Genomic DNA, 15008 nt, shown 5'->3' on the forward strand with positions numbered 1-15008 from the left:
CTTAAGTGTGTGTTTAAGGTGAGAGGAAATGGACACTGTGGCCTAGTTCTTTCCCCTTAGCAGCTCCAATTTGAAGCACAGGCAGGACACATCGTGTTCTGGCCCAGATACACCTGACTTCTATTAGTCCTCACAGGTATTTAGGACAAGCACCGGAGCTGTATATTCAGCGCAGGTGTGTGCTCATGTGATGCCTCAGTACAAACCTAATTTTCAAAACCCTACCTTGTTATAAAGCACCTTTTTCACAGCGCTCTGTGAAATCAACACATCTCTTTCGACACCTGCAAGTGGCAGTGTGGCTGTTTTTATAGATCCCTGATGTACGAAGTGAAGGAGGTTCGTTTGCATACATGCTCCCCCAGGGTATAACGGGCAGCTGGAAAGGAGGAGCCTCTGTCAGATGTAATAGTGTCACATTTCAGTGGCCATTCACTGAGCATCTCAAGAATGAAACTATGGATGTGTTTGTTTGTGTGCTACCGGTGAGTCAGTGTGATAACAACCTGGTTACTGTTAGCTGTCTGCAATAACCTGAGATCTCCAAGTGTCGTGTAAATAAGATACTCAGTGTGCTTAATTAAGGCAAGGGATTAAAAGAAATCTGGTTAACATGGCTGGATTTCTGCTGGAAAACCTGATGTGTTTCTTACTGTGTTTTACAAAAGCATTTATGCATGACCAAGACTCCAGGCGGGAAGTACTGCTTTGTGCAGCTGGATGAAAGGACAGATTATCACTCGTAGTGGTGCATCCTAGTGTCCAAAATAATTAAATCCAAAGCCTTTGGTTAAAAAAAAAATATGGTTGGAGGTGGGGGAGAAATTGGATTACTGACCAACTGCATGTAAACACAGGTTTTAGAGTAACACGGATGTAAACACGTTCTCTGATTTCCTGCCTTAGCCTGATTTCTCTCAATAACCTTGTTCCATCTTGTGTGGATGTAAACATAACGAGTGTGACAAAAACCCTCTGGCAGCACAACTGAGCTCAAAGCTCTACATAACGAAAGTACAGTGCCGGTGGGTGGCGTGGTATTCTGACATCAAAGAGGCCGGCCAGCAGACTCGCAGCCCTGTCCTCTTGCAGTCACATGAAGAACAGAGTCACCTTCCTCTGACCTCATTCTCTCAGTTACAAATAGCCTCCTGAAAAAATCAAGGCCATAAAATGCTATCAGCTTCAAAGTTTTGCAATAACAGATAGACAAACTGCTATTTAAGAGCATAGGATAGTAGATTAAATTGCATTGCTTCTCTGACAATTAACTATCTCTACTAGAATTAATTTTATTACTTTTAAGTCGTTCTTACAACACCTTATGATCATATACATCAATAAATAATTTCATTTTTTAATTGACTAGTTACGAAATCTCTCCTGCAAACAGTGATTGTCCAGTCATACCTCAGTAACGGGAACTACACAAAGCAGGTCTGTCAAGATTTGCCCTAACGAAGGAGAAGGGTGTGCAAGAGGCTGTAGTAAAGGCAACTGCAAAAAAAGAAATGATAATTTTCACATTATGATATTAAAATGATCATGGTGTTATTTTTGCGAGTCTGTAGAACGCTGAATCCCAACCTGGGGTCCAGGCCAAGGTTCTGTCTGCTCCGAGGTTGTCAAAGTCAGATTTGCACGTCAATTAAAATCATAATTTGTACAAATGTTTGTATGCAAAAGTACTTTAAAGATTGGTATTTTGTCCTCAATCAAAAATAGAGAGATATTAGGTTGGCCACAACTCTGTGACCTCTCAAGCTCTGTGACCATGAATCATAATGAGTGTGTATAAGTTTATTCTGTTGGGTTATTAAAAGAAAAAAATTATAGAAAAGATTTGTTCAGCACCACTTTATTTGGAGTGTTATGATTTTTTAGCTTCTCTACAGCCAAATAAACAAAAAAAATACTGTAAGAAATGGATTAACCTGAGTTTATCTCTTTGAACATAGGCTGCAATCATAACTAACTAACTACCAACAATAGTATCAGATGACATTTCATATGTTGCATGTGCAACTGTTAGAAAAACAATGTCGGTACAGATCAAAGAAATGGAGGCACACAGTTCTAGTGGATCAGACCATTTGGAACTGGTTCTGAATGGTTCTGGTTCTCCATTCCCACACCTACCCTAGATAGTGTTGCCAGGTTAGTGGTCAACCTAAAAACCTTTCCCCTTATAACACAATGCAACACACTGATGCTGTTTCCTTATTTCAGTGTCTTCAACGCTGATCATTAACTGGTGAAGATGCTGACTTTTTGCCCGGGACACGTGTCGTTTAGCCTCAGTCTTTTACAGTGACATTAAGTACATGCGGACCGCTTTTACAGGATTTTAAAATGTCAGCTATTGAATACTAAGAGCACATTTTCATTAAATCCATGCAGCTAACGCGAGCTTAATTATAACAGATGATGAACTCTGCTAGTGACAATTAACAGACAATTAGTCAAAAAGGTAAAGCCTATACACTTAAAGGTAAACAGTCAGACTACGGTTCTTAAAAGTTGAAAATGTCTGACATAGAAACAAGACAGGGATGCTGAGATTATCTGAAAACTGGTTTTAATTGGTTTCCATGGGCAATAATGTCTGGGCTGGCTGCTAAATTAAACGTAGGAGCCGAGGGTTTGTCTCACTACACTGCACAGAGGCCTCCCCACACAGTCAGATACTACACACACACACGCACACACACACACTGCACGATGAATGGGATTACAAACTACAGAGAGTTTACATCTGTCAGTCTCTCCAGCAACTTGTGTTGACTTTGTGATTTGCGATCTGAGTCTTTATCCTCTCCGATCCTCCTCATTTGCTAGGAGGTTGCCTGAGCTTGGGCACAGTGAAAAAAGTACTTACAGTTTCATTCAGGTTTCCCGCAGGAGTTGGCTAAGCGAGAGTGCTGCGTCTCTTCACTCTGTCATGAATCTAGTTCAGTAATTGAAGCAGCAGGAACGAACCAAACATGGGCTGAAAGCAGTAATATATTTCTCCGTAAGAGAAGTGTGTAGCCAGAGAGCCAAATATTGAACTAACCTCTCTACTGTTGCAACGGTGACTACAGGTAACAGTTTTGTTTGCTTTACTAGATGCTCCTCTTATCAGTTCGAGTCTTTCATTTCCCATGACAAAGATGGATTTATGGTCAACAATAAATCTCCCCGAACTAAGACCCTTTGGAAAAGGTCGGCGAAGCGACAAAAACAGCAGAAAGGAAAGACAAAACAATCATCAGGTGGAAGACAATCCACACAGACGCTCCTCCACCACGCTCTTAGAAATATAGGTTCCAAAAGGGTTCTTCCTAAAGGGCCGAGGTGCTACCCAGAACCATTTTCTTCTGAAGCATGCTTTTTTTGAACAAAGGGTTCTTTGTAAGATTATGGGTTCCACTAAGAACCCATTTTGGAAGACAGAGTTCTTGTCTTTCATCAAGGGTTCTTTGTGCCATAATATAAAAGGGTTCTCAGTGGACATCTCTGGGTGATCTCTAGATAAAACCCCCTGGGTGGGTTCTAGATAGAATACAGAGGGGTAATAAAGATAATCTTTTAGGTGGGCTCTAGATAAAACAAAGAGAATATAAAGGGGTGCTCGATATAGCCCCCCTCTTGCAAGAAACCCTTGCGTGTTCTATATAAAACCTTGGAATATAAAAGGGAACGCAGTAGAACCCCCTGGATGGTTTTCTAGATAAAACTCTTAGAATATAAAAGCGTTTGCAGTAGGACACCCTGGGTGGGTTCTTGATAAAATCCTTATGGGAAAGCGTTTGGGTGGGTCCTCTTGGGTGGGTTCTAGATAAAACCCTTGGAAGGTTCATGGGTTGAGTTCTGGATGAAACCTTTCACAGACGGTTCTAGGTGTAACCCTTTATATTATATTTACTCTTGGAAAGGGTTCCAAGTGAACTAAAAAGGTTTCTCCTATGGGGAGGAGCTGAAGAACCCTTCATGGTTCTAGTTAGGACCTTTATGTCAAAGAGTTCAGACCGATCCCTCTTCAGTTGCGTTCCCCTTGTCCTAATCCCTCCCTGCCTGCACAGAAACATACAGAGACACACACACACCTCAACAAACGAGAGCAACCTTTCTTCCCTGCGTTGTCACCGCAGCATCAAGCTGCGTTCATCTCTTTGAAGACTCCTTCGCTCTGGCACTAGAGCCGCTACATCTGTCATCACCTGCACATCACCTGAAGCAAACAAGGTTACATAAGACCGGAGACATGGACAAAAAGCACACAAGAGGCTCTGTGAACTGCATTTACGAGGTGCTGGAGGAAAAGCTTTGCTCCAAAATGAAAAAGAAGAAACCAGATGGGAAAAAAGTCATATTTATCTTTGCAATACGATTGATAGCACAGAGGGCCTTCTTCACAGAAGACATATTGTCATGCCACAATAGGAAAAGCAGAGATGTAAACAATAAAATTATGATGGCTGAATTCCATTTGGCGGCTTCAGTTTCAGGGTCCTTAACTGTGCATGCTGGCTCACTGCTCATCATCAGTGTTAAGTTATACCAGCAAAGTAATATCTTACTTAACATGAGCTAAATTGTTCTTTTTTTCTATGTAAGGAAAGTTTATGTAGAAGGAAATCCCTGTAACACGTCGACCGACAGTTTCAGTTTTTTCATTTCTTATTCTTTAACTGAGAGTTCATCTGTTTTCGGTGATTACACTCCAACTTCCTCTAATCCTTACACTTGAAATGACAATTAACACCTTTTCAAGTCTTGGGTCTTCATCTTTGAACGATAAAATGTCACCTGTTCATGCAAAATTTATTCCAGTTGGTTTCAGTGCTTACACTTAATGGGTAACTTCAGTATTTTTCAACCTGGACCCTATTTCCACATGTTTTTGTGACTAAGTGACTAATGGGGATTTTAAAAATGGTCCAGTATTGAGGAAGAGTGCTGCAGCTGCAACGTAATCCTTGTGGGCAACTGTGCACCATCAAAGTACATCCACTAAAAGTGTTTGTTTTTGCCTCTGAAAGGCTCAGATTGTTATTCTAAGTGTCTCACAACACTATGGAAACTGACTTTTTTTAGTCAGAGACTGACTTTTTTTAAAAGAGAGAGGTTTATCAAGAAACAGCTGTTATTGTTCTTAAAATCTAACCAGAATCCCTGTCCAAACTCACCATCTTCATTCAACCCGGACAGAAACAAAATAAAACCTACCTCAGTGGATAAAAGGTTTATTTCGACCAAAAAGCCAGTTTGTGATTGTTAGAACAGCGGAAAGACGAGTCAAGTCGGTCAGTTTTATTTTGTTTCTGCTGAGTTTGAATGAAGCTGAATGATTTTGCTCAATACTGGACAAATGTCACAAAATGTTGTCCTCATTAGTCACTTAGAAACAAAATTTCAGCTGATAGGAAGAGTTCTCACAGCTTCAACTGATACTTCGACTTCCATTTGATTAAACGCTTCAGCTTCATGCACTTAAACTGAAATTTCAACATCAGCACTTTGATTTAAACTTCTTTCAGTAATTTTATTTTAAATGTCACTTCGACACATACAGAATAAAAATACAACTGATGTACAAAATGCTTAAAAGTTTACAGCAGTGTTTGTCAACCTGAGTTCTGAGTGTAACCCTCAGTTATTCACATTTTATGTGATAGTTTACAGGAATTTTTATGAGCTGGAAGCGCCATTAACCATTTGATATATAAGGATAGTACTGCCCCAGTTTCAAGTCATGCTCCTCCACTTTATCATGCAGCCTCTACGATGACCGTTCGAGGGCAGCCAGGTGACCAAGAGAAGCGTGCCACACAGATGGTGCTGGTGCTGAAAAGGATTTCCATTCTTCGACCAGAAGCTTCTGCCCAGACATATCAGTTAAGTCACTTCAAGCAGAGGGATCAGTAAAAAAACAGAATGGGGAGAAAAGGATTTCTGAGCTGATAATTTTGTATTTTATTTATTCATTCCATTTCATTCATTTATTTATTTGTTTTCTTTTCATCTTTGGTTTATTTTTTCTTTGGATGTTTTTTTTTTATTATCCTCGTATTTTATTTTACTGCTTCATGTCAACTTAATATTCTCGTTCATGACTAAATATTTGCAAAGGCTTTGTCTGTTGAGAAAACAAACTATTAATCATAAAAAAGTATTTCAGCTATTATAACCAGCAATTAAATTATTCCAACTGCTCAGCTGCAAAGTTTCAGCTAGTTTATTTCTAGTATTTTCTAGTTTTGTCTGATTTTCTAGTTGTAGAAACAAAGTAAGTTCGTGATGATGTTCTGTAGATCACAAATAAAGGCCTGCTGTTTAATATATAGAAAATAATTGCAATATAAATATCAATAATGGTCAGAAAAAAACACAATTACATATTTTCCTCAAATCAGTGAGTGTGAGCTTTCATTACATGTTGATTTTTGAGAGTGATGACAGTTTGGTGCTTTCGATGGATTGGATGGAACTGATCACAAGCTCAACGATGTGAACTGCGTCCACAGTCCGCGATCAGATGATACCGCAATATGACCAGGACAGTACTCCCCACCTATTGCATTACTGCTACGGCCAATTATGGCGGCCCTCTGCCGTGGCAAGAGGCCAGTATAGCTGCAGGCTGCCATGAAGTTGAGGTGAATAAAGACAGTGAGAGAAATTGAGTGTATGTAACAGAGATGAAAGAAAGTGAGAGCCTCAGTATTCAGTGCAAGTAATCAGCCATCTCTCTCTGCATCTATCTTTATCCTCCACCAAATCTGCTTTCATTGCCTCATACACTTATCCTTGACGGGAAGAGCAGCCACGCACACACATTCAGGCATACACACACACACACACACACACACACACACATCGCCTACACAAAGAATAGAAGTTTATCGTCCACAGAAGTGGAAATTTGCCTTTGGCTTAACAAGGATGATCAAATGCACACAACAATGTAACAACACAATAAACAGGCAACACAATTAAAAGCATCCCCTGCACGCACAATCATGCACACAAATTTTGGATACTTTGTAAATCCCATAGAGCAAAAATAACAAGTACACCAAGTCCGTGCCCGTGCTCAATTAAAGCATTTGTCAATTCTGCACTCTCTCCTGAATACTGCAGCACATTCACAACAAGTGCCCGCTTTCAAAAAGCGACAAGCCAGTGCTGTTCCAAGTTCAGACGAGGACTTGGAGAGAAGTGAAGTGCTCCTTTGTCAACAGCCTGGCTAATGGTTAACTGAACAATCTCAAGTCAGTCAGCTCATACTGTGTAAACAACTCAAGGCTGCAGTTGGTGATCATTTTCTTTATTGGTTAATTTATTGATTATTCAACCCCAAATGATTGAGCAATCATTGTCTCTATAAACTTTAGAAATTTTGACAAAACCCACCAGAAGTTACTAAAAGCGAGAGCTTGAAGAGAAACCAGCAAATTTTCTATTGAAGTGGCGCCGGCAATTGTTTGATAATTTTGTTTGAAAAAACATTTAAAGGGACAGTTCACCCCAAAATTAAAAATACATGTTGTCCTCTTACCTGTAGCGCTATTTATCCATCTGGATAGATGACACTCGACCTGTGGTGCCCAAAGCACCAAAAAATACATTTTAAAACTCAACAGCAATGTCTCTTTCCTGAAATTATTACCCAGTTACTCAAGATAATCCACAGACCAGAGCAGTTTCATGTGGGAACTGCTTCTCTCCTGCAGTAGAATCTACGGGAATTTCTTTCTTTCTACTAGAAAGAAAATAGTTCCTGCATGAAACTGCTCACAGCAAGGTCGGTGGATTGTCTTGAACACCTGAGTCATGACTGCTGGAAAGCAACACTAATGTTGAATTTTTCAAATATATTTTTGGCGCTTTGAGCTCCACAAGCTGAGTGCAATCTAGTTCCATTATTTTTGAGAAAAGGCAGACATCTCTGCAGTCGATATCTGCACAAAACTCACACCAGAACACATCATGATCTAAAGCACTACAGGTAGGAAGAAAAATATGTATTTTTGATTTTTGGGTGAGCTGTCTCTTAAAAAAAGAAAAAAAAGATTCAGCTGCAGTACCACAGCTGGATTCTGGACACGCAGCTGCTCACAGTTCATCATTATTTACCAAGGACATGGTATAGAACAGTGTTTCCGACCTGGTGACCGCCCTAAGGGATAACAGGATTAATATGATGGGTCGTGTGATGACTGACAAGAAAAGGAAAAAAAAACCTGCTGTATAAGATTAAAGGGATAGTTTGGATTATTTGAAGTGGGATTGTATGTGGTCCTTATCAACAGTCGGTGTATTACATACAGAAGATGTCGGTTGAAATGCCACTAGTTCAGAGAAGCAGAGAGCAGCACGAAAGACAAGTGGACAGGGTCAGCAGTAAAACAAAATTTAGCCACATAAAAAAGGTCCACCAAAAGAAAATCAATGATAGTTTAAGCGTTTGCTATATTTAGAATATTTTCACCACTTCCTGGCAGTCATACATCCTTTTCTGATGGGTAACGTCTGTTATATGAACCAAATGCGGCTCTCTCCAAAGCAGCCACGCTCCACTGGTGAAGTCAGCAATATTACCTCGCAGAACGCACAAGTAATTGGTCTACCGCTCCATCAGCTAGTTTGTTTGTGTATTTTTTTTTTACTTTGGTGTTTTAAAAGTTGAGCAATAAGACAAACTAACAAATCAAGGCGGTGGTAGATCAGCAACTCCTGCCCTCTGAGAGGCAAGATTACTGTTTTTGAACTAGAGACAGTGAAATCTGGCTGTTATAACAGCAGCCTCCTGCCAGAAAAGGCTGTCTGACAGCAACATAAAGCAGTGAAAGTATTTTAAATATAGCTTACACTTAAGGTTAGTTCGGATTCTCCAAAGAAATCAGGATATCTCAGCACAAACTGGGCTTCATTTTGCCTTCTTGTGAAATACTGGACTGTTGCACCTCTTCATGCCTCTAAAAATCCTTTAATTTAGGTCTTCAATTTCTAATCTTCACTTTTAATCTTTGTTTGAGTTCATAAACATATACAACCCACTGCTTCATTATAATGGAGTCAGTGAACATTTTGCATATTTGCTTTCTTACCAAGAGTTAGATGAGAAGATCAATATCATTCTCAAGTCTGTGCAGTAATTAATTTACTCTACCGAGCCTAGAAATAGGACGGCACATCTGAAATTTAACAAGCTATATTCACTGATTTAGCAGAGAACAGAAAAAGGAAAACAGAGAGAGAAGAAGAAGAAGAAGCTTATTTTATATGATGATTTAAAAAAAACAAAAAAAACAATAGGCCAGACAGCTTAACCAAGATTTATGTCGCACTGACTTTTATTAATTTCCCACCCTGGATGCTGTTGTCAGGGAGAAAAGCAGTGCAGAAACACGCAGGATGTGCACCTCAATCAATTCCACAGCCTTCCTTTGCTAATCAAACTATCTGCCAAAAAAGCCCTTTAGGCAGCTACGCTTGGACATCAACCTGACCGCTTGATTATGTTTGCAGCCTTTTGAGCCAAATGCTGCTCTAATATTACTGCCTAATGTAGGCCATATGCCGTTTTCCAAGAAGCCAAGAGATACTGTTTCGAAGAGACCTGACAGGCAGCAAGAGAGTCTAAGTCAGCATCCACAATGCAGCGGTTTGCTTGGAATGGTTTTCTCAGACAGCTCTCCGTGCGAGGCGGCTCTTTGAGCGATGAGCAGAGTGAAAGAGAGGCAGCTGCTTTACAAAGACTCGAAACTGTGCAGAATCAGTGCTTCACAAGTGTTCAAGGTAATCAGGCTGATGTTAACAGTTGCTTCTTCTTAATGTGCCCTCCCACTAACATATGTACTGTTCACTATGTGTGCAGCAGAGGAGTTTTCATTGCTGCATAAAGGGACAAACTCGAGAGTACATCCTTTTAATAGCAACAGTGTATAATTACGCGAAACATATCTTTGCACTAGAGTGGACCTCAATCTATGCATCATGATAGCAATTATGACAAAGGCTGATGATGATGATGATGATGATGATGTACCTGCACTGACTCTTGACACAGCGGACAGAAATCGAAACGGAAGCACAGCAGTTATTAGTGTTGTAGGTCAAACATAAATGGCACCTGCCTCAGCCTCGTATTGATGAGCAGGGCACAAAATTAGCAACAGTCACCAGGCAAATGCTGGTAAAATATGCAGGTGGCTCGTAGATGTGCTTCATTCACCAGCAGGGCTGCACAATTAATCAAAAATATTATTGAAATCGCAACATGGCCTAGTGCAATACACAAATCACAGAAGGACAGCGTTATAATGAAGTGCTGTGGTGCTGCTGTCTGTTGACTCTGTTGTTTAGAGTGTACCACTTTTGAGGGATCATTGCAAACAAAATATGCATATATCACAATATCGAAAATCTAAGACTGACTGATATGTGATGTGCATCATTTCAGATATATCAGTTATGACATACAGTCTCTAAAAGTGTACAATTACACTTTTCCACATGATCTAGTGTTAGAAAATGAAACAAAATTCACAATAAATCACATTTTCAAATTGCAATACGTATCAAATCTGCACCCAAGTGTTGTGATGGTATCACACTGGGAGTAAGTAGTATCCAGCCCTACCATTCACTAGCCATTTGGCCATTGGACAAAAAAAGTACATTTTGCACCCTGCATAGGAGGATATGGAAAGTGACGATAAAAGATGGTATATTCTCTCTCACTCCCTCTGTATCTTTTCACATTCAGCGTGTGCAGAAACAGCCATGTCAGCCTTGAGAGGTTCAGCTCTGAGGCTCAAGGTTTCTCCTTTAATCACACAGAACAGCTGTAGAAAGAGACATGTACAGTAACGCAGCCCGGTCGAGAACACCTCGCTAAACCTTAATACATCAACCGGTATGTGCCCTGCCTTTGATCAGATGCTGCAGGGGTGAGAAAACAAACCACTCAAGGCTGTAGGGCCACTCCTATCCCTCTCAATAACCGCTCGTCGAGATAGTAATCTGAATTACAGCTGCACGCTTTTCTTGAAGGCTGTTGACAAAAAGCTGTAAGCTTAATTGGGTTATCCTTTTATGTAGGAATGTGTACTAAACACACACACACTCACAGAGGCCATATGACCGCATCCCTGCAGTGAAATGACCTCATTTACTCAAGTTTTGCCTGTAACTTGGCCAGCACAGTGATGTAGCAGCTCTGTAGCAGCAACACTGGATTTCTGTAGTCTATCACACAGATTCAGTGATTCAGTGCTCAGCTTACTGGGTGCACTTCCAAGAGGCTTATTTCCCATACAGTCAGTGACAAGAGATCGTGAATTAACATTACTTCCATGCATGACACTAATCTTGTCTTAATTATGTAATTAACTATGTGTCTTCAAATAGTCCGTACTTCAAAGAGTTCATTCAGGCGTTGACGTATTTTCTCACAGTGTGAGCAGATATTTCACAGTGACTGAGTGGTAATGCTACGTTTTCTGCCCTGTGAGAAAGATTCACTTTATCTGGACGTGAAGTGGAAACGTACAATGCTGTCAGTGTGCGTTATGTAGGCGTTATGAAAATACAAATGCAAGGTTATTTCAATTTCTTTAACAAGGCCTCTGGGTAATAGAACTAGAGAACAGAAAGTTGGGACTCCTACATAACACAAAAACAGCCTTTGTTTAATGGAGGCAACATATGCAGTTTTTTTTTTGGATAAACTCTGTCTGTTAAACATTTAAAGGGACAGTTCACCACAAAATCAGAAATACACATTTTTCCTCTGGCCTGTACTGTTACTTAACCATCTCGTTTGCTTTGTTTCAATTACAAACTACTTTCTTTCTAAGGTAGAAACAAAGTAGTTTGGACATGAAGCTGTTCACAATAAGGTCTGTGGATTATCTTGAGTAACCAGGTCAGGATTTCTGGAAAGAGGCCTATTGCTGTTGAGTTATTCAGATATATATTTTTGGCGCTTTGAGCACCACAAGCCGAGAGCCATCTAATTCCATTATATTTGAGAGAAGGCAGACATCTTTCCGGCTGATATCACCAAAAAAAATCTAGATGTAAGGCTCTGGTATATGGCTTATAAATAACAAATCAATACACAATACAGACCTCAATGTAAAATAACACACTGGAAATTCTCAGAAAGTGCGGACATGTGTTGATCTTATAGAATATGATGTGTTGCAGTAGATTTAGCCACCCAACAATATATAAAGTAGTTAAAATGAACTCAAGCTGAAAGAGCAAGATACACATAAATGCAGCTGTAATATTACTCCAAAAACATTGCATATAATAGTAAAACACTGACAGGGATCATTTGACTGCACAATAAATACACAATTTTGCTGTAATGCTTACATACTTTTTAGAATGCAAAACTTTTCGATTTTTACAGTGAGGTTGGTATTAGTGCTTGGTGATAGTGACAAAGTTTAGTGGTGGTGCAGTGGTTAGCACTGCCGCCTCACAGCAAGAAGGTCCTGAGTTCGATCCCCCAGCTCCCCGGCTGGGGCGGGGCCTTTCTGTGTGGAGTTTGCATGTTCTCCCCGTGTCTGCGTGGGTTCTCTCCGGGTTCTCCGGCTTCCTCCCACAGTCCAAAGACATGCATGTTAGGTTAATTGGTGACTCTAAATTGCCTGTAGGTGTGAATGTGAGTGTGAGTGGTTGTCTGTCTATGTGTCAGCCCTGCGATGAACTGGCGACTTGTCCAGGGTGTACCCTGCCTCTCGCCCAATGTCAGGCTCCAGCAGCCCCGCGATCCTTACGGACTAAGCGGTTACAGAAAATGAATGAATGAATAAAACAGTCCACCAAAAAAAAAAAGCTGCCTCGATTGGTTAGTTTTTTTTTGTGCTATTTTGTGATTTGGATGTTTTCAAAGGATAGTTCAGGTCTACCAAAGTCACAACACACAAAACTGAGCACAAACAAAACTGAAAGAATCGAGGCAAAGATGGACCAGAAACTCCCATGTTCTGTGATGTAAAGTTACTGTTCTCATATGGGTTTGGAGAAAGAGATATTTGGCGTAACAGCAGTTTCCTCTCAGAAAAGGCTGTCTGACAGCCAAATAAAGTCGTGAAAATATTCTTTATATACTATACACTTAGGAGGATGTTTTTAAAGTGGCTAAAATAACTTTTGTTGCTGACCCTGTCTACAGCAGTACAGTGCTTAGCTTCTGTGTTGGTGCACCCCTCTGCTTCTCCAAACTGGGTTCACATTGACTCCTGTCTACTATCAATAAGTATCTCATTCAGCCCCACTTCAAATGATTCAAACTATCCCTTTATAACATGAACATATCTAGTATCATATCATGATATTGATATATTATCAATATATTGCCCAGCCCTATCTAGGTGGATAAATAGCACTAAAAGCTAAAGGAAAAACTGTGTGTTTTTTAAATTTAGGGCGAACTGTCCCTTTAAATTCCTTGCAGAAACTTTGACAACTTCAGCATGGCAGCATTGAACAACTGTCAATATTTTTGTGTTAGCTTGTACAATAAAGACAATATAAATAAAATACTAACAAGCACAGCCGCGAATCTTAGCTACAACTTCTTTTAAAGTGTTATTTTTGTTTGTTTGTTTCGGTTTTCACTTTTCCATCACTCACCATCTTCCTTTTCATCGAAAACTGGTCTCTTTGAAGAACTATTGGCTCCCATCCTCTTCTTCCACTTGCCCCAGTGAAACATTGATGCTCAGATTGCATTCCTCGCCTCTTGAAGAGAAACTACAGCTCTGTGTTGGACACCCTCCTCAAAAGACAGCAGTCATAACCATACATTTCACCCAAACCGTTTCCGTTATTTCTCTTTTATTTATCCGTTATTTATTCTGCCGACAAATCTGAAGCACCGCGACTTAAAGTCTTTCTAAACCTGGGGAGAACAAATGTGGCAGGCGCCGACCGACTGCAAAATATCTGAAAAGAAACACTGCTCGGTTTGTTACAGTTGGAGGTAAATACAATCACTCGGTATACTGGCGGTCTTCAGTTGTCTTCCGTAGCCTGCCAGGCAAACCGAGAGGACAGACTTATGTTTGTCGGTTCAGAGTAAAGAGCTGCGTCGAGTTGGACGCAGTTAGATAAACGCAAACAGGAAGTCTCGCGAGTTTGCCTTAAAAATAAAAGCTTATAAAACTCGTAGAGGCACTGCAGCAGCTGGTGGTGGCATCATTTAGATCAGTTGGAAAAGTTCAACTTAGGGCTGCAACTAATTATTATTTTTTTAGTGATTAATCTTATGTCTATAATTAATTGTTTAGTCTATAAGAAAATTCAGAAAAATGTGCATCATAATTTAAAACCCGAAGTGATGTCTTGAGATGTCTTCTTTTGTCCAACCAACAGTCCAAAACCCAAATACTGTTAATTTACTATCATAAATGACAAAGACAAGGGAGCAAATCCTCATACTTAAGAAGATGAAACCACTTGACTTTTTTTTTTTCTTTGAAAAATTGCAAATGACAATTCAGAAATTAGATGGCAAGTCATTTTATTTTGATAACCTAATCAATTTAGCAACTAATTGTTGATGATTTAACTTAATAAATTCATTGGAACATTTGAGAGTGTATTGGTGGAAAGTCCTGCTCACTTTTGAGCTGCAACAATTAATTAATTTGTTGTCAACTATTAAAGTAATTAATTGCTATTATATTATTTTGATAATCCATTAATCACTTTGAGTCATTTTTTAAGAAAAGAATGTCAAAATTATCTAATTTCCGCTCATCAAATATGAATATTTTCTGGCTTCTTTAGTCCTCTATAACAATATATTTAGGCTGTGGACAATAAAAGACAATTAAGAACATCATCTTGGAAATTGGGAAATTGGAAACAGTGATCAACATTTTTCACTATTTTCTGACAGTTTTTTGACCAAAGAACTAACTGATTAATCAAGAAAATGGTTGACAGATTGCAGCCTTAGTTCAGTCATCAGTTTAGAAATCTACTGTACATGGTTG

General features: G+C 39.6%; 1 protein-coding gene across 1 annotated transcript in view; it reads right to left on the minus strand.

The window, feature by feature from the left end:
* Nucleotides 1-14068, minus strand: part of stk32c (serine/threonine kinase 32C) — a 99972-nt gene extending 85904 nt beyond the window's left edge. The window contains exon 1 of the mRNA XM_084736522.1: nt 13642-14068. Coding sequence (XP_084592648.1) covers nt 13642-13723 — 82 coding nt within the window. The 5' untranslated portion in view covers nt 13724-14068. The remainder of the gene's footprint in view (nt 1-13641) is intronic.
* Between the last annotated feature and the right edge of the window lie 940 nt (nt 14069-15008).

The sequence above is a fragment of the Lutjanus erythropterus genome, chromosome 14 (assembly GCF_056507025.1).
Source record: "Lutjanus erythropterus isolate fLutEry1 chromosome 14, fLutEry1.hap2, whole genome shotgun sequence".
NCBI classification, from domain to species: Eukaryota; Metazoa; Chordata; class Actinopteri; order Lutjaniformes; family Lutjanidae; genus Lutjanus; species Lutjanus erythropterus.